We start from the raw sequence: 21,369 nt of genomic DNA, 5'->3' as shown, positions 1-21,369 counted from the left end.
TGATAGATAGATGATAGATAGATAGATAGATAGATAGATAGATAGATAGATAGATAGATAGATGATAGATAGATAGATAGATAGATGATAGATAGGTGATAGACAGACAGAAAATGATATATAGATAATGTTAGATAATAGATAGATCAATAGATATATAAATGATAGATTGATAGATAAATAGATGATAGAAAATTTATTAAAGGAAAAATATGTTATCCAAGAAGAAATTACTTTCTCGATTTTGTAATAAGCTTAAGGTAAATTTAAGGAACTTAGGAAATCTCAGAAGCATTAACACAGTGGGCAATATCCACAACAAAATCCTAGTCCAGAAGGTTTGCAGAGTTATGTAGCCCACACTATGCCCTCTGCACAGTCAACATAAATGACCTCACATGGCACATTGACTCATTTTTGAGGGCATGAGAACTTCAATCCCATTCTAGTGATAACTTTAGAATTTATGAAGAAATCCATCACAAAGACAAATCCATATACAAATTAATTTTTAGCCCGTCCACAAGAAGATGAAGAAATAGTTCACTGTCCATCTAAAAATCTTTAGTTTTCTTAGAGCTATCAGTAAACCATCTCCTAAGTTTTTCTCTTACCAAAATCATAGACTTTCTTCTTCTTATTTGTCTGGTTCTCTTTTTAAAAGGCACAAGAATGAACATACCAAAAAGTCTAATATCATTTATAAGAATCCCAATTTTTAATATGCAAAAAAGTCCTTCATCACCTAATATTAGCTGAAAGTAGAGGAATAATAAAATGTTTGCTTAGTAGTATAGGAGCTTTCTGAATGACAAGCTCCCATACAAATTCACATCTCTATGCATTGGCTTATTGCAGTCTTCTTTTTTAATAAAAAATTATATATATATATACATATATATATATGTTGAAATTGTTTTCATACAATGTATTGTGTTGACAGTTTCCCCTCCTACAAGTTCTTCCAGATTCTCTCATCTTTCTCAACTGTCCAACTCCATGCCCTTTCTTTCTTTTTCTCATTGGAACAAAAATCAAAGAAACTGGCAAATAAGAACAACAACAACAACAAAAACACAAAAGAATATAGTAATATTATATTAAGATGCTCTAGGGAAATAAATCAATTATCATTTGAGAATGTTTACTTCTTGTGAATGTCACTTACAAATGACAAAGCTCAATTTGTGTCTATATACAGCAGTTGTTGATAAAGATTGAATAATTAATTATTCCAATAAATACTTACAACTATCAAAATTTCTAACACTTTCATGTATTGTCCACAGGAATGTGACCTGGAATAGCTTAGCTATTCCAGATACACACTGCTCCCCAGAGCTGGAAGAGGGCTATCAGTGCCCCCCAGGATTTAAATGCATGGACCTGGAAGACCTGGGACTTAGCAGGCAAGAGCTGGGCTACAGTGGCTTTAATGAGATAGGTCTGTCTTACTAGTAAAATATATTTTCATTTTCTATTTTATAATGTTATTTTATGAAATAAAAAGTATAATTGTGCAATATTTCATTAAGTATTAGTAGTATAAAAGAAACAAATGCAAATTTTAATTCTATGCATATGTTATAATATATTTTGCTATGTAGGCTGTGATATACAGACTCTTTGTAATTAATTATATGTCTATATAGAGTTAATGATCTCATTTTAGGCTATCTTTCATTTGTAATATTTAAAGTATTTGCTGAATGAATAAGATTTAGGGTTGCTGATTCTAAAACAAATAAGATTTGACTTTCTTCCAATAGTAGCTAACCATAGCAACCAAGGTAAGTCTCAAAACATGCAGCATGGGACATCTGTGACTACAGGAGCTGAGAAGTAACGGGAACAAAAACAGCTAATTAAATACTATGAATATGTCCAGTCTGTGTAAGCCATAGCGGGGAAATGCTAATCTACAAACACGAAGTGCTAACATCTCTATTTCTCTTCATCTTCTTTGTTAAGTGCTGAAATATGCTATTGCTTACATGACAGAATTAGTATCTTCTACTTATTTAGCATCACTCGGTTTATTATAAATCCATTCCAGGTGCATGTATTTAATTATTAAAGCCAAAATGGGTTCTACACAAGAATTTTATACTTTGATACTTGGTATTGAAATAATTTTCAGTAATGAATGAGGGCTGTGTTCTTTTGGAAGCTAAGATTTTTTCTTGATTTTGATGTGCAAAACAATAATGGGAGATTCCATGGTTATAGAGAGGTGTGCATCAGTCTGTGGAAGCTCCATAATTGTGTACTATGAACTTCAGGAAAGATCTGTGAAGGTCTTAATTTATTAAGATGTTTAACTAAGTGGCACAGCTATAACTCTCTGACACTATAATGCAGAAGTGGCACTGTAAAACACATCTTTTAAGGTCAGTTTTACAAATAATGTCTCCAAATTCTTATGTTTTAATATGCCCTCAATTTTATTTCTGACATTGTAGTCATATGGAATTTATTGTTCATTTCATTTGACCATATGATAGAGTTTCCTATTTCACAAAAATCTAGAAGCCAACAATTGTCACTGTATTTAAACTTAATCTATTTCTGCAAGTAATTTTAAGACTGTTATTTATTTTATGAATTTTTCCTTCTTTGACTCTGGGAGTATTGATCATAAGATGGAGTCATCTATTCATAAATGTCATAAATCATTTATATTAAATACTAATGAGAAGCTCCAGTGATTGCTTTCATCACAAGAGTATTCGGTGCTGGGAACACTAAAGAAGGACGCTGAAAAGAAATCCCACACTAGCTCAGAATTGAGTATAATAGAGGGTTATTTATTTAGGGGTAGACTCACAGATCACAGAGAACGGGGAACAACAACCTAATCCCACAGCAGGAAGAGGCTGGATGCATGCTTTACATCGGTATATATAGTATAAGAGGCCATGCCAAGGTGGCGGGTAACTTAAACGTTACTGACAGTAGGAATTCCTACAGCAGAACACCTGTATATCTCACAAAATAAGGACAAGGAATCCTCACACACAAGACTAACGCTTCAGTTCTGATGTATGATGTGGTTGAAATTCTATTATTATGGTAATTTATCTCATAGTACACCTGAAATGAAATATGAGTATAAAATATGGTAAGAACAAATTATCTTGAATCAAATCTTTTTTTTTTTTTGTTTTTTTTGTTTTTTTGAGACAGGGTTTCTCTGTGGTTTTGGAGCCTGTCCTGGAACTAGCTCTTGTAGACCAGTCTCGAACTCACAGAGATCCACCTGCCTCTGCCTCCCAAGTGCTGGGATTAAAGGCGTGCGCCACCACCGCCCGGCTTGAATCAAATCTTAATAGACTGTAAATAGAACTTTCTTGATGTTGCTGCTAAAAGGCTAATCCTTGGATTTCAATGTTGTTAAACTATATTTCATGGTGTTCTACATGATACCAGGTATGAACTTTATAAGAGGAGAGAAAATAGAAATTGATTATATGTCTGTGTTTTTAGTATGTTTCTATTGCATTTATATAAATACACCAAACTCAAGAGTAATTTGTAAAACATATAATTGAGATTTATTTATATTGCTTTTAGAGAAAGTACCAAAAGGTTATTTTTTCTGCATTCGTCATTATGCCTAGTGTTACCACTGCAATTAATTATTGATTTTTATAAAAGATATATAGGGAAGAAAGAACTAGGATAATCATATCTCAGAATCCAAAACATTTGAACACAAGAACAATAGTTTTGAAAACCGCTTAGGAAGAATGAGGTGAAGGTTATCATCCTGTTTGAAATGGGTTGCAAGCACAGGGTTTTTAAAGCAGGAAGTTTGGGTTCTAGATTATCAAATGAGATCACGGACTTATTTAACTGAAGTTAGATGTTCAAGTACTATTCTAAATGTTAAAAAAAGAAGAGGTTGGTAGACACATGCTGCAGATGTAACTGATGATGGGGAAGCCACTCGCTGCTATTCTGCAGCTGGTCGGGAGTCCCTGTTGAATGGGTTAGAACATACAGTGGCTGGAAGGAGGTTTTAGCAGATAATGAATGGCATGTGCAGAGTGGAGATGGGGAAGGTAATACTATGCGTTTACTATTATAATATGTATTTGCAGCATCTAGTGGTTTAAAATTAGCATTTTATAGTCCTACTTTATATATTTTAAAATATAAATATATATATAAGAGAGCATATTTCTTCTCGATGGCATGAAAGAAGAAAGAGATCATCTATGGCTGCTCCTTTACTTCACCCAGGCCTCCTGCACATTGCATAGTGTTTTCCAAAGTCAGGGCAGAACTTCCCTCAGTTAATCCTCCAAAACTACCCTCGCAGACACACCCAGAGATAGGCTTCATTAGTCTCTCCAGGTGTTTCTGAACTCAACCAAGTTGACAATCAAGGTCAACCTTCACACAGGCTTCTCCGTGATCTCTCAAAACTATATTGTGTTTGTCTATTGACTCTCTTTCACATTTCATTATACCTGTATCCTGCTGCCTCTCACCCCTCAATCTCTCCTGTATTGTCTTCTCCATTAGCTATTTAGATTGTTTAGATAGAAGTAGTTCTGGTAAGAACAAATGTTTTCTTCTCCTTGGATTAAAAGAAAGGCCATGAGTTAATTTTTGGTGTCAGTGTAGCTGGCTTTTATAAACCTTCGTACGATTAGATCAGATGGTGCCAGCAGGAACACAAATTGTGTCAAAGTAATGCAAAGTAATGGATGAGACAGGACTGCGTTCACATCATCCTGTGTCCTAGCCACATTTCATTTTAACCTATAGGAAGACACCTGGAGGGGCTAATTAGCTTGCAGCTGTCTGTGATTAGTCTGCAAAGGCTGAGAAGAAAAACAGATTCAGAAATTAGAGAGCACTGGCTGGATGGTGAAGGAAGGACAGGGGCAGCTAGTGGGGAAAATAAGAACTGAGTCTTTGCACAGAGTGTGGGAGAACCCTGGGCCCCCGAGAATCTGAGAGGATAGAGGGTCAAGGCAGCAGCAGACTGTGTGCAACAGGTGCAAAGAATTATGAATAGCTGTGAATTCGGAGCCTACTTCATTGCATGGGGGGGGGGATGGGAAGAGAATATATATGACTTCATGGCCTGCACTGTGCTGAGTGTAAGAAAGAAAAGAATCCCTCTACGTGGGTTCACAATACCCAAGTCTGTTTGTTATAGCTACAGTTCATCAGCATTCAGACATGTGTTTGACATACATTGTGAAATCAACAAATTTATTAATTTATCCATATAGTCTGTACTCTTACATGAGGAAGTTTTATGTCTTTTGATAGTTGATCTCACCCGTAGAAATTTATGCTATTATAAAACCATGAATGGGTGGGGAGGAAACATTTTGGCAGTAACTGAGGTTTATAGAGAGTTAATCCTTTAAGGAAAAGGATAGCAAATGTAATGATTATTGCAAAATATAGTTAAAAATTGAAATTATAGCTAAAATAAATAAAACACCAAATAAAAAGTTGGTAAAGAACAAAATATATCCTATAAGGATTATGTAAGCTATTTAAAATATTCTAGTATTGCTACTCTAGTACTTCTTTTCCTTTTTGTCAAAGAGGAGTCCATTAAAATATTGCTTATTGATATCAGTTTTATTTACTTGCATTAGATTTGAATACTTATGGCATAATAATAAGTTCTGTATTTATAATTTACTGATCTACCTAACAGTTGTCATGCAATCGGAATGCTCAGAATACAGACCAGCAAGATGGCTCAATATGTAACAATGCCTGCAGCAATGCTTGCTGCAAAGCCTGACGACCTGAGTTTGATTTCCAAAACTCACGTGGTGGAAGGAGAGAACTAACTCCCACAAATTGTTCTTTGGCCTCCACACATGTGCCGTGACACACACCCACCCACCCACACACACCCACACACACACACACACACACACACACACACTACACACAAATCAATCAATGTAATAAAAGTCTTTAAAAATAATTTTCAAATTAAATTAATAGTGAACCAAATTTTATATAATTATACATCCTGTAAGTATTTAATCCAACTGGTTATTCTCTTTATTCAATGTACATGTGATCCTCAGCAATAATTCCATCAGTCTATGACAAAATGGCAGAACACAAGCTTAGATACTTGAGAAAGCAATGCGTGCTGGTAGGTTTTGATTGTCAACTTTACAATCAAACCTAGAATCAGCTGGAAGAGAGTCTTAGTGACATTTATCTATAAGGTTCTATAAGGTTGAGCTGTTGACATGTCTGTGGGAAATTGTCTCATGTATATGGCTGTGGGAAGACTTAGTCCACAGTGGACAACATCATTCTCTAAGTTTGGATTCTTAACTATATAAAAGAGGAGAAACTAAAGTGAGAAGTTGGAATTATTGAATATTAACTAATTTTAATTTCTAATCTAATGGATGTGAGGGGAATTTTTTATATATTTCAAGTAACTATTGATGTTATAAGAGATCAAACATTTAAATATATGTGCATTGTAAAATCAATTGATAATTTCCCGTTAACTGCCAGTCCATACAATTGGTCCACTTGCTTCTCAGAAACTTTTGTCTTATTCATATCTCTCTTCAGCATCCCAGAGATGCTTGTCTGTTTTGTTTATTTTCCTTTTTCCTAAAATTGGAATATTTCCAAGAAGAAGCCATGGTCTAAATAAGAATTTGGCCCATGCACAAAAAAATGGTGTAGTATGGACGATGATAATAATCATATGGTTTTACCATGCCGTTGATCCATCCTGTCAAATGGTCCAAGAGCTTACACTTGTGACTGACAAACTAGCATCCTTGCTCTACACACTGGAATTTTTCAGATGCCCTTTCTTTTAACACTGGCAGAGTACTGTCAAAGTGGAGAAGAAATGTGCCAAGAGATTGTTACTAAGAAAACATTTGAATCAAATAAAAAAGGAAGAGTTATACTCAGAAAAGAAGTTTTGACAGCTTTATTCCGTGTAAAGACAAAAGTAATAATGAGCAATCCTGAGCCTATAACAGAAAAAAAGGAGGTGAGCTCTGGAAACCAACTTCTGTCAATAACACACATCCTCCTGAGACAGATTCCAGGAACCAGAATGGACAGGTAATGGTCCATTCCTGGTAATTGATGTCTTGAACACAGTAGGCCATCTAGTAGATATAAAAATAGGGTACTTATTCATTCCCAGCCTAACATTTTTCTATGAAGGACCAGACTTTTTTTATTGCTAGAAATAATAGCATGCAACAAGCCCTCTACTGTGTAGCATTTTCTGCTACCTCGGGCTTCTAAACAATGAAAAGCCAAAAAAAACCAAATTATTTCAAATAGGATATGTCCCAGAATTTTAAATTTTTCTTCAAAAGAGCAATGTAGGATAGAATGCTATCCTAAACCAAAATCAAATATTAGCAAGGATAAGTTTTGCAGAGTGGATTTTACTTGTAATTTTTCTCATTTAATTTTAGTAGGTTATAATTTCAAGAACCAGGGATTTCACATGGGTTTTTCAAATCACATTCACACAGATTTGCTTTACTGTTGGACATTGATAGCCTGAAGGTAGAATTTAATCATAGAGTAGACACTGTATTAACAGGAGGCAGAAGCTGGAACCTATCAGGAGAAGTATTCTTATCACACAGAAGTGAGGACTGGAATGAGCAGAAAGAATAGAACGCAGTGACTGTTGTGGGGAAATACAAATAATTTGGTTTTAGGGTCTTTGGTTTTGAATCAGTTTCAAAGACAAACATTAGTCTACAAATCCACAGATGCTAAGAGAACAGAAACCCCCGCAAGGGGTTTTGATCCTACTTAATTTTCTGGCTTTGTGGGCGCCTAGCCAGTTTGGATGTTCACCTTCCAAGATATGGACGGAGGGGGGATCCTACTTAATTTTCTGGCTTTGTGGGCGCCTAGCCAGTTTGGATGTTCACCTTCCAAGATATGGACGGAGGGGGGAGGACCTAAGACTTACCACAGGGCAGGGCACCCTGACTGCTCTTTGGACTGGAGAGGGAGGGGGAGAGGAGTGGGGGGAGGGCGGGAGGAGGTGGGAGGCTGGGAGGAGGCGGAAACTTGGTTTTTTTTTCCTTTTCTCAATAAAAAAAAAACCTAAAAAAAAAAGAACTATTAAGCTAACTAAGGCGCATACAGAAAGACCAACATTGCATGTTTTCTCTCATTTGTGAATCCTAGACTTTATGCAGGCACATAAAATCATGAATGCATCTTTTGCCACATAGTAGAAGCTGAGCTGTCTAGAACACGTGGGGGATACAGGATGGGAGAGAATGGACTATAGAGGAATACGAGATGAACACGGACAAAACATATTACATGCTTATATGAAAATGTCCTTATAAAGCTCAGCAGTGCATAGAAGGAACATATACATTGCAAATACTCAGAGGAAGTGTTAATTTGATTAATATTTTTTAAAATTTTTATTTATTATATACACAGTATTCTACCTGCATGTATACCTGCATGACAAAAGAGGGCACCAGATCTCATTATACATCGTTGTGAATCACCATGTGGTTGCTGGGAATTGAACTTGGGACCACTGGAAGAGCAGCCAGTGCTCTTAGCCACCGAGCCATCTCTCTAGCCCACTAATTGATCTTTATCAATAAAAATCAGAAGTCATATATCTGGGTAAAAACCTGAAAGATCAGAGAAGTGGGGGAGCAGCCACCAGTGACTTCCTCCCTCTGCTGTTCCTCCAGCTCAAAGGGCTGAGATCTTGTCTAAGCACCGCCTTACCCACTTGCTGTCCCTTTTTCTACAGTCCTCCAAACCTCTAGAGTTAGCTAGCGGCTAACTCCCCCCTCTGACCACAAGCAAGCTTTGTCAGAACACAATCAAAATATAACACAGCACTCAGATATTTTGTTTTCTTCACGTTTGAGAAAACGAAATACTTTTGAATGAGATGAACTGGATATTCATCCGATGGGGCCTGATCTTGTAAATAAAAGCAATGTTACTGAGGGCTGGAGAGATGGCCCACTCAGCTGTAAGAGCACGTGCTCTTCCAAAGGGTTTGACTTTCACAAGGTAGTTTACTACAGTCTATAACTTCAGTGCTGGGGACCTGATGTCCTTTTCTGTTTTCAGTGAGCACCAGGCACACACTTGCTCCAACATACTTCCAGGCAAGCCACTCACACATATTTTTTGTTATTATTAATGATTAAAAATGAAGAAATTGCAAGGTTTTGCTGCATGGAGGCTGCTCATTGTTCCTGGCCACCCAGCCATGAAACAATCACACAGAAACTGTATTATTTAAATAACTGCTTGGCCCATTAGCTTTAGCTTCTTATTGGCTAACTCTTACTTCTTAGTTTAATCCATCTCCATGAATCTGTATCGCCACATGACAGTGGCTTACTGGCAAAGTTTCAGCATGTCTGACTCTGGCAGCTGCTCCATGGTGACTCTCTATCCGCCTTCCTTCTCCCAGCATTCAGTCCAGTTTTCCCCACCTCCCTAAGTTCTGCCCTATCAACTAGGCCAAGGCAGTTTCTTTATTCATTAGCCAATAAAAGCAACACATAGACAGAAGGACCTCCCACACTAAAGTTTATTTTCCTAAATTTCAAACATCAAATTTCGGATGAAAATAATAATTTGACAGAATTCTTTATACTCAAATTCACATTCTCAAAATCACCTAAATTCAGCCTTGTCTCCCAATACTTGTATGTTGTTATATGTACACAGATCTTATTTTATGGAATAAATGAATTTTTACAAATGTGTCTTGTTTATTTAATATGCTTTGTTTCAATGCATGAATAAAAATACACATTCCAGAAATCCTAACAACATATAACAAGAACAACAACATAACAGTAAACATTCTCAAAATCATAGGTTTTATGTTTTTTTTTTTTTAAAAGTGAAGCTAAATGTAGCATAGTTGTTTACATTATTACATCTTTTAAGTTCAGAATTTAAAATAAATTCTGTAATTTATTTACAGAATAAATTCAGTAATTTATTTTCTGATTATGACTCAAAGAACAAGATTTTGTCCCACAGCAGTGTAATTATGGCCACTTCTAACACCTAGACTATGGAACCAATACCAAATGAGTAACTAGGACAAAATACTGAATTTCCTCAATTCCACAGCATCTCCAAACTAAGTTAGCTTGTTTGAGGCTCCTCAAGTCATCCCGTGGATCCTCATATGTGCAAGTTACACACATCAAACTCTGTTATTTATAGCAAAATAATGTTTCCTTTAAAATATTTTTGTTTGCATAATAAAACAAATGGAAATAAACTTCATAATCAACAAAAAAATCTAAATATTAGGTGAAACACTTTCAGTCTATAATAGAAAACAATTTGACATCCCCTCAAAAAATTTTACCTTGTTTGATACTGAGAAATTCCTAAGGGAGCCTAAATGGAGGAAATGCCTTGAATAGTTGTGTGTCAATAAAATATTCACAAATGTCTGTGAAAATTAAAGCTAAATATTCAAGGTACTTTTAGCTTAGTTTATTTAAAAAATAAAGAGACATTTAAAGGTCCAAGATGCCATAAAAACATTATTTTTAGCATCCAAAATTAACTTAATTGTGTGCATCTAACTATGAAGCAATTTTTCCCTATCCATTTCATGAAATATACAGGAGGGCATCATTTTAAAATCACTCAGCCAGTCCTTTTAAGATATTAAAAAAAAACAGGGAAATGTAGTGTAAACATATTTCCCTCTTGCAATATATGCAAAACATTTTAAAAAGGGTTTCAAGGGCAGAGGTATTAACTAGTATTTTTTTTTTTTACTGGAAATCACAGAACTGATAGATTGCTAATGGTTTCATCCAAGAAAAATTTGGTGTTTGAATTTATAAAATACAAACATGTTTCTTTACTGGGCCTCAGGTAATATATTCATCACTGATAGAAGACAGGGAAGGTAAATATGAAAATGAAATATTATTTGAAAACATGGGCATAAATATGCAATTTTGAGAAATCACCCATATTTCTGTCAAGCTAAATAGCCAGTGTCGGTATTGCCTGCGGATAGAGAATAAATCTAGAAGGTTTTGCTGAACAGAATGTTTCTCTTGAAGATTTAAATAAAATGTCTGAGTACCTCTTTTTTGGCTCCTAAAGATAATGAATACAGATCAATTAGATTAAAGTTCATTTGAATTTAGAGGGATAGTATAATAGAGAATTTCACCTGCTTTCCAATCATTGTGGCAAACATGACTGCTTACTGGTCTGTAAGAGACAAAGAGGAGGAACATATTTTATTTTTACTGGACGAGCACTGTTTTGCAGATCATTTGCACCTTAAGAATCACTTTCAGTACATGATCGCTGACCCACCCAACCCCCCAACTATTCAGTTCCATTTGTTCCTTTTGGGAGTGACAGAGCAGCTGTGACTTGGGTGTTGGGCAACATCAGCTGCATGCAACACAGTATGGCACGGAGAAAAGGAAGAAGGGAAGCAGAAGCTTGATTCCACCCTCACTGATTTCATGGGAGATTTGGGGACTTGAAACAGACCAGGAACATGTTAAATAAGAAGAAAAGCAGGATGGGCACCTGACTCTGAGTACTCACCAGGGAAGAGTTCTTCCAATTTCCCTTCTGATGTAACAACTCGTTTTTCTGTTCATGCTGCCCTGTCTCTGTACCTATTATGTAAAAAATACCACCATTAGGTCCGTTGTTATTTAATTGATGTTAATAACTATAGTTGATAATTCATTGCCAATAATATCAATTTTAAGAGTAAGTTAATGCTAGATGTTTTAGTTCATGCTTACAAGTGGTATGCACTTTCAAATTAGAACAGTTTTAATTTTTTATCTTAAATTAAAATAGAAATTCCTTTCACTTTTCAGATATAAATCTATCCAGCTAAGACTAGGATATAAATCTGTTGTATATAAATCTGTTATCACTCAGGAAAGATTCCCATGTTTTCTAAAGGATACAGTATGATATATCTTGTTGAAATTACATGAATTCTATAAGACCCTCTCTCAAAACAATGTTATCAATAGTCTGTCTCTCCATTCATCTATCTAACCATCCATCCATCCACCCAATAGCCTTTCAGAAACATCTTCAAAAAGAGAGTAATTCAGATTGGAACTGAGGCCTTTTCAAGGAAGATAGGCAAACCTTTGGCCATTTCCACTTTTTTCAAATTTGCATAGAATCTGAACTCTTTATTCAGGATCATGTTATGATTTGACATTTTTTTCTGTCCCACAGTCAAAGCCACCATGTCTTCTTGCTAGTTTAATAATTGTATGAATCAATTTCTTATTTTCAGCAAGTTTTTGAGAATTTTATAATTTATTTAATGGTGATGAAGTAATTTAAACAAATACATTAGAGAAATTATAACAGTTTTGTATTGTTTCAATCTTCAAAATGCTATATTTCCCTTTCCCCTTTTCATTTGTAAGGCTTGTCTTCCGATTAGCAAAGTCTATCCTTAGGGCTTTGATGAGGTAACTTTGATGTAGCATTTGTATTGCATCCCCTAACATTGTCCTTCACACATCTATGGGAAGTTTGCATGACTAGTGGGTGTACTCTTGGTTAAAAACTTGAATACAAACAATCTGTGTGATTTTATAAGCATCCTAATGAAAACTGTATTTATGACCCTTCCTTCAGGATCCTGCTTGCTACCTTTGTGTTTGTTGGATTAGAGAGAACAGAGACCTCAGTGGTCCCCCGGTTTCTGTAGTCAGGGCTGGCAATGAGAGGTACTATCCTGCAATAAGGTAGCATGCTTGAGTTTTACAGGAGGTGATAGAACTACACAAGCTGTAGATGCAGACAGCATCTGTCACAGAGAAAACACATTAGCAAAAGCCACCTGTTCTTACATTGTCTTGCCCTTGCCCAAAAATTTCATATTTGCTCTCATGTTTGCTTACTATTTCTGAGTCCCGAAGCTATCTAGTGACGAATGGAACTTTTCTTTGGCACACTCCATATATTAATGTTTTGTCTTCTGTTGGGCTTGTGACTATTTCATTTACAGTATGCGGGAATGTATTTCTTTACTAATTTTCTGTCAGTGTCCTTAAAGGCCAATCAATTATGTGAGGAAATTTTTAATTCTCTTTTCAACAATAATTTATTATGGACACACTCTATTTGTTCAGACTAGGCAAAAATAGGCAAATATCCTTGCTTTCAAGTAGTGTAGTTCTCTGGAAACTTCCTAACGGGTTCTGCATCTCCCAGGAGATTCTAAATCCAGGAAAATTTGCAATAAAGGTTAGCCAGGAATTCTTCCTTTAATTAAATGTGTGGTGACTGTGGAGGGGCAAGCCGGGAGGTTCTCTGGAGAAAGAATGTGCAAAACAAAGAAAACATGTAGTGCCAAGACTCTGATTTAGAAAGCATGTTGGATACTCCGCTCTAATACAAATGAAACAAGGAAGGAAAAGCAGAATGTGAAGTCAGAAAGGCAGCAAGAGACCCATCAGGAAGAGCCTGGCAGGTTAGTGTAGGGCCTGGCCTTGTCCTATAGATAAGTTGGGATGGCACAGGAGCCATTCCCAGTGGAGGGAAAAACACTGGTCAGAACCCACCAGTGTGCCAGACAAGGAACACTCACAACAAAAAGGATAACTGAAGCCACCAAGTAGAAGATGCCATCAGTATCCTACTGTGAGAGAAATAATGGCGGTTCAGACCTAAGGGTGAGGGAGAAGCCTCAGAGGAAGAACTGTGAATGGCTGTGCCTGCTCCTTGTGAGAGATTTACTGATAAACAATGATGTGTGTGTGTGTGTGTGTGTGTGTGTGTGTGTGTGTGTGTGTGTGTGTGTGTGAAGAGAAGAATTATCCCAAGTGTTTGTCCTGAATGATTTGAATGTTTAAGTTACGGTTGTTCCCAGAAGAACATGAGGAGAAAATGTTAAGTTAAAGCAGCATATTTATATTTGAAATTATTATCATGATTTTTTTTATTTACTTTTTAATTTTTTTTTTCTGAAGCTGAGGACAGAACCCAGGGCCTTGCGCTTGCTAGGCAAGCGCTCTACCACTGAGCTAAATCCCCAACCCCTACTTTTTAATTTTTAATTAAAATATAATTACATCACTTCCCCCACTCTTTCCCATAAACCCTTTCTTTCAAACCCATGACCTTTATTTCTTTGTCATTTCGTATATATATACATATGTATTCAAAATATATAAATATTATCTGCTCAGTATATATAAAGTTATTTATATGTATACGATTTCAAGGCTTATTTTTAAAACTCAGCATTGAATAATGAAAGGGACACATATTTTAATCTTTGAAAGTTACTTACTTTGGTGCAGCAATGGGTCAGTGACACTTTGTCAAAAATACAAAGCCTGCAACAGCTGAAAAAAGGATATTTCCTACAAGAGTAAAGTGTTCAAATTTGCCAAATTCTCCTCAAACTGAGTGGTCAGCTGAAGTGGCCAGTGAATGTTGTGATCAGCTGTGGTTAACTCCTGAAGGCCTCACTCCATCTTTGTGAGCATAGCTGTGAGCTCAAAATATTTGCGGTGGTTTTTCAAAATCTTCCTGTTCCAGTAATCAAAAATCTCTCATACTTCCTGGCCTAGAATAACAGGCTTGAGGGTCCTTCTGAATGTGTGGATTCCGTGACTTTGTTTTTTTTTTTTTTTTGGTACTTTTGAATTTTGTGTGTAAAAGCAGCTGTGTGTGTGTGTTTGTGTGTGTGTATGCCTGTTTGTCTGCAGATGTATTATTGTCACTACTTTATTTATGTTAACATTTTTTCAATAAGAAATAACACTTTTTGGGCAAGGTTTGTAGAGCCTTGAAATGAGACTAACTATAACTCTTATTGAAAAAATAACTTATCACTTCATGTCTTGAATCTTGCCATTAGTTAAGAAACCAAAATGTTATCCATAAAAACTAATGATCGATCCCATGTATAAAGTGTCTCTTTTTTTAACATTGCAAGAAATCTTAAATGGGTCTTTATATGACATTAAGTTGTAAATATTGCATTGTTATTTTAGATCTATGGTGGGAATTCATCTTTGGGTTAAGGGTTTATGTGGAATATAATTTCTGTGGTTAGGCTTGTCCGTACTTACAGCAAGTGAATGGAGTGATTTTTGTGGAAACGGGAGCTATGTTGTGGAAAGTCATTGTGTATTTGCCTTGCTGTCTTTCCCAGAACTATTCATTCAGACCCTTGTATTTATAGGATCTTTGAAAATAATAACAGTATACTTCTCCTCCCCCAACTGACATTTCCATGAGGATCAAACACTGGAGAGACCGAGTCAAGGCCATAACCTACTTTGTCTATGCAGTAGTCTGGATTCACTGGCCTGGACAGTCTAGATGCCTGAGCTCAGCCCGAGAAACTCATCTTGTACGACAGTTGACCCCCCTAAACTCATCTTGTGTGTCAGTACGCCATTCTCTGGAATCCTTCCCAAGTATTTGTGGTGTTGCTCTTTCCAGCTGCTGGGTCAGAGAAGGTGATTTCTGTATATGAGTCTGAAATTGTTCACTTTAGGAAGACGTTTGTCTCAAGGTTACCTCTATATAGGAAATGCCAAAAAATATATAACACCAACCTGCGCTGGGCAGTCATATGCCAAGGAATAAGGGATAAACAAGTCTTGGGGCAATGTACAAGCAAAGGTCTGTCAGAGCTTTACATTTTTAAGACATGACAACGTAAGTTAGAATGTGTTCAAAAATAGCATTTTATTATAACCACAGCCAACTTTATCTTTGTAAAGTATTTTCTTTATTTTTTACTCCACCTCACAAGTAACTGTACTTGTACCACAGAACATGATACAATAATCAGAATTCTTGTTGTTGCTACCGAATTCCCAGAAGTTCTATTCAAAAACTAAACAACAATTAGTTTTGAACTTTATATTGTTTTGGTTTTGACTTGTCTAACAGATTGATGAAAGAAAAATCTTGCTGCTTTTAGGTTTTAAATCTTAAGAGTTGATTAAAATTCAGAGGATACCTAAAATCTGTTCAACTGCCTTTTTAGTAATCTGACAAACACAGAAAGAGTAGGGGGCAGATAAATGCTCCCTCAGCACGAACAGTAAATAACTGGTCCAAATGCACAAAGAGGAATTCGCCCCCCTCCTTTGGCCTTCCATTGGCCTAGTCTGTCTACTTTTAAAAGCAGAATTTTGCTTTCCCAAAATGTACCAGACAGGAATTTGTTCAAATTCCTCAAAACCAAGCCAGGAAAAGTTCAGAAGTTTTAGGCATGCATGGCAGAGTGGGAAGGGCATGTCTGTGGAAGCAAGCATGAATCATTGCAACACAGCTGCAGGATTGTTCTCTTGGGCCAACTTAAGGGTATGGCTCAGCTTTATTGAGCCACAGTACCCTTGTTTTAAAATAAGAGACTGGTGAGAACAAACTTCTGTGGTGTTGATATAGTACCAAAGCATAGAAAACACCTGCATTTTATAGCATGGTTCTTCTCTTAGTATTCTTTAGAAAGTACTAGGGAGCTCAGACTCACTGCCAGGTACTGTCCTGGTTGATACTATTGAATGGAACCCAAACTATTGGTTTTCTATCCTGAGGTATAGGTTGGTTAATTGTTTTCCATGATACATTCATGAACCTCTGTAATGACTCAAGACAAAAACTGAGGCAATTCTCCGGCTATGTAGTCCAAGCAAGGATAACCCTAAACAAACTGCTCCTCATATGTCAAATATCTTATGAAAGAGCTCTCCCACGATATGCACAGAAAAGATAGAATATTCCTGTGTCACTTAAAACCTTACTCATTTGTGCTGGGTATTTGATATGTGTCCATACAGCAATAGCAAACACACCAAAAGTTAAGAGAATTGGGAGCTGCACCTGTCACTGTAGGAACTTATTTGTATTTGCTAAATATCATAATTAGTATGAAGAAGGCAGGAAATGACCAAACATTAGGTTTGCACAATCGTTTGGCTCTATTTCCTTAGAAAGAGATGAAAGCTGAAGCGATCTCCTTGCTAATTTCATTGAATGAATTTGTTATGCTGGCTCATTAGAACCACACTGTCAGTATATCAGAAATTAATATTAATATTCTTAACCTTTAAACCACTGCAAAAATTTTCTTGTATGTTTAAACAGTGGTGGTTACAACTTAAGCAACTGATTTAAAACTGATTTGTAAGGCACACATGCACAGGACTTGTGAATAACTTATGCTGATTGGTGAGGAATAATGATTAGATGTTCCTGATGAATAACTAATTCAATAAAAGATCATTTAAAGCTTTAAGTAAAGTTGTCATGTACTCTCTGTGTTGACCTTAACTAACACTTCCAAGAGTGATTTTTAGGGTATTCTGTTGTCTTCTTGAAAAGTCATAACTAGTTCATGTCATCTCATGAGCCATTCTGCAAAACCCTGACAGTTGTTTGGGATCCCCAGTCCAAACACCTGATAAGAAGGTGATTTTGTTGGCCAGATTATCTCAGGTGTGGTACAAAAATTTTGCTCACATGCCTAATGACAGCATAGAGAGACAATTCATTCTAAGAAGAAGAGGGAAGAAACAGTTGTCTAGAGCTCTTTGGCTCAGAATTTATTTGCCGTGATATAATATGATAGGCACTTGAACCAAATTCTGTGAATGAGTTTTCACTCTTTTTCATTCCTTTTATATCTCACCAATTATTTATATATATGCACATATATACACTATATATATAGTGTTGCTAAATAGTTTGTTTTTAAAAAAATCTAGAAGAAACACAAATAGATATTGAGGTACACAGAGTAAAAGTTATTAGTAGAGAGAAACAAGAAATGTCTTTCTAAAGCTTCTAGTGTTGCATCTTGGAGTCAGCCAGCACAATCTTATCACAGTTCAGCCTTGATGCTACTGAGGCCTGTTTCAATTCCTACATTGTTGCTATTCCTAGCATTGTGGCCATACCTTTACACATTTTTTCTTAAAACTCTCAGTTTAATCAAAGGTGTTCAAATATCCAGTCCTAATTTTTGAGTTGCAATGAAATTCTTACATGGTAGCTATCATGTTCTGGCTTCTTTGTCTAGGTTTCTTTTAACTGATTTCTAATAAACCTTTCAAAAATTGGTGGCAAAGCTAAAGTGCTACAGGTAATTGTGCTGCTTGCCCTTTGATAAAACATAGATGTTTCTAATTAATAGTGGTTTAATAGTGATTTAGTGCTATGGTGGTAGCAAGCAAGTATCATGATTGTCCTCGAGAATCTTCTAGACCTCCAAGGCCAGCATGGTTGATCCAACATCATATGGATATGAAATCACGGACACGTAGAATGTTAGTTAGAGAAGGGAACAGAACATGAGTTGTGGTAAGTGTGGGTTCATTAAATCCAATAGTAGAAAATAAATCCCAAGAAGCCCTTTTGATCTGAAACGATTGCTCCTCAAAGGCAAACAGAGGGGTGCCTAGAAGTATTACTCTGTACCCCAAGGAAATTCTCCGTCTACCTGGAAAGTACCCAGTCACTGAAGGCAGGAAGTATTTGCATTGGCATGCAGCTTTGACATACCTGGAATGGTTTTAATTTAATACCCAAACCTCCCTGCCAATGTCAGCATCCAGCCATGTCAACAGTTCTTTTCCATGTGTGAATAAAACCACTAAAGATCTCACTTCTTTCTGGAGGGATTTTCTCCTCATTATGGGAACGTTTAGTCAGCTTCTAAGTCAAAAGAAATATTTTTCAACCAATAAATTGTATTGCCTATAAGATTTTTAACTTAAGAAAATATAAGTAAACATACACATTCATTTTTTTCTATATCCTCTGATTTTACTGCAAAGTTTTAGTGCTGCAGACTGAGAGGTTTCAGGTGACTTATTTATTTCAGCAGTGAGACACAGTTGTGCCACCTTCACAAAACCAAGTGTGAGAAACATTAGTTTATTTCATAAGTTTATGTGTGTGTTCCAGAGCCTTCATGTGTATACCACATTAGTGCAAGTACCCATGAAGGCCAGAGGAGGGTGTTGGTCTGCTAGAACTGGAGTTACAGGCAGTTATGAGCCACCGTGTCGGTGCTTGGAATCAATTCCATGTCCTCTGGAGGTGCAGCGAGTGCTCCTAACTACTGAGTCATACATATCCTTATCGCCTATAAATACATTTTTAAGTATCCATGATGAACTAAAACCTTTTGTGTTTGTTTCACATTCAAGAATAATAAATTAAAAAGTATCTTGTTTTGCTTCAGCTTGTGCTTTGCTATTTTGAGGGCTAGGTGACAATTTTCAAGCTGAGTGCATAGTACTTGGTAGTTGGGTATGCAGAACAGTTGTGTTAATGATAATTACCATTATGAGGTTATATCAGTCTATTATAGGTTACATCACAGGGAAAGTATTTGAGTTCATTATGTGCAGGATACACGTTAGTGAAATTAAACATGATTTCAAGAAGGTTCATGAAGGTTTTCCTTGTTAGGATAAATTATTCATTAGAAGAAATTCAAAAAATTCATTCCAAATAATCTCATTTTAGCTGATATATTGTTCAATAAATTTCTGCAATTTAGGATAGCCCTTCTTGTCTTCTTAACTCTTATGTTTATGTTCTCATTTCCTGAAAGTGAATACATTCAGAACTGGGTGGAAAGCTTTATTGTCTTTAGTAAAGATGTCAGCCTTAAAAATACATGTCTTGCCCTCCAGGCATGGTAGTACATGTCTGTAATCTGAGCACTTGGGCAAGAGGATCAGGAGTTTGGAGCAAGCCCGAACTGTATGAGACACTGTCTCAAAAGAACAAAAATAAACAAAAGGGGACAGACACACTTCTCTTTTACAATGGTCTCACAAAGGAATATGCCATCACCAGAGAACCTATTAATCTGATTATGTATTGTAAATTCATGTGAAGAATAAATGTTGAAGTCTGAGAGCTGTTGACCAAGCCTAAAATCCCCAGAACCTCAGTAAATGCTGTACATGGCAGTGTGTGTCTGTAACCCCAGTACTGGAAGTAGGCACAGACAGGTGGACTTAAGAGATCCCTGGCCTGAAGCATGATTATTAAAAGCTCTGAGAGAGAAACTGGGGTTCAACCTGAACACCAGGAAAGCAAATCAGCCAGCCCTTGGCTCTTACCTCAACCTCAGCCTCAAAATAGCGATCCTGCCTCCAGGAATCTCAGAATGAGACTGTGTCTGCTGAGAGCTGTTTTCTTCCATTTTATAACACTCTCTAGTTCTGGCATTAAAGGTGTGCACCACTGGGATTAAAGGCATGCACCGCCCAATTTCTTTCTTAGTTAGTGTGGCTACCAGGATTATATGTGTGAGTTACCACTGCCTGGCTATAAGGCTAACCAGTATGCCTGTTCTACTCTCCCAATTCCCAGAGTTCAAATCCTCAGCACCCCTGTAAAAGCCAGGTGTGGTCTGGCATGCCTATGACTACAGTGTTAAAGGAGCAGACATAGGTGGATCCTCTGAGTTCCTTTGCCAGCCAACCTAGGCAAAGTGGTGAGATTCTGGTTGATAATCACATGTCTCAAAGAGTTAGGCAATATGATGAGAGCTGAAGAAACCAGGCATCTTCATCTAGCCTTTGTTTGAGTGCACAATGGTGCACACATATACCACCCAAACATACAACACCACACACACACACACACACACACACACACACACACACTTACTAACCCTAGAAAGGGAACCCACGACAGACCAAATAATGATTAGAATAAAATCCAATTTGATGAACCAGTGGGTTTTTTGTGGGGTTATTAACAAGAGCCAGGAGTGTGAATGAAAAGTGACTTGCAGGAGCACAGATGACTCAAAATCAGTTGCATCATCAAAAGCCCACCGAGCACAGGGCAAGTCATACCCTTAGAGCTCTCTACACAAGAAGAAGGCAGCTTGACTGGTTCAACTCGTCTGAGGAATCTCTTCTTGACAGCAGGGATGGTCAGAGTTCCCTTCCCCAGAAGTTGTTTACTTCTTCTATAAGTTGTGTAGAGGCCCTGTAGAATCTTCCATATCCTGCTTTCCCAGACATGTAATATGTTGTTTACCTCCTGATTCTCCAGAGCCTCCAACAATTTCCTTGAGGGATTATTTCAATTCAGAGGAACCTACTATACAACACATGCACACACACACACACACACACACACACACCCACACACAAATGATTAAATAGTATATAAATATAAATAATTAAGACATAAAGCAATGCACACAATCCTAAAAATAATCAAAACAGAAGGTAATATACTCATATTCAGGCTATAAAATCATGCTGCTCTAGCTCCTAATGCAGAGACACCCTATCGACAGTTCCAAGGTAAGTATTTACTGTCAACATACAG

At 36.6% G+C, this 21,369-nt stretch overlaps 1 protein-coding gene across 4 annotated transcripts in view; it reads left to right on the top strand.

Moving 5' to 3' along the window:
• Nucleotides 1-21,369, top strand: part of Nalcn (sodium leak channel, non-selective) — a 258,303-nt gene that overhangs the window by 45,530 nt on the left and 191,404 nt on the right. For all 4 annotated transcript variants that reach the window (XM_026783175.1, XM_026783176.1, XM_005355702.2 and 1 more), the window contains exon 7: nucleotides 1,290-1,444. In XM_026783175.1, coding sequence (XP_026638976.1) covers nucleotides 1,290-1,444 — 155 coding nt within the window. The remainder of the gene's footprint in view (nucleotides 1-1,289; nucleotides 1,445-21,369) is intronic.

This window comes from Microtus ochrogaster, chromosome 17 (assembly GCF_000317375.1).
Source record: "Microtus ochrogaster isolate Prairie Vole_2 chromosome 17, MicOch1.0, whole genome shotgun sequence".
Classification (NCBI taxonomy): domain Eukaryota; kingdom Metazoa; phylum Chordata; class Mammalia; order Rodentia; family Cricetidae; genus Microtus; species Microtus ochrogaster.
The sequence above is the reverse complement of the archived record's forward strand: the minus strand, read 5'-3'. Positions and strand labels throughout refer to the sequence as shown.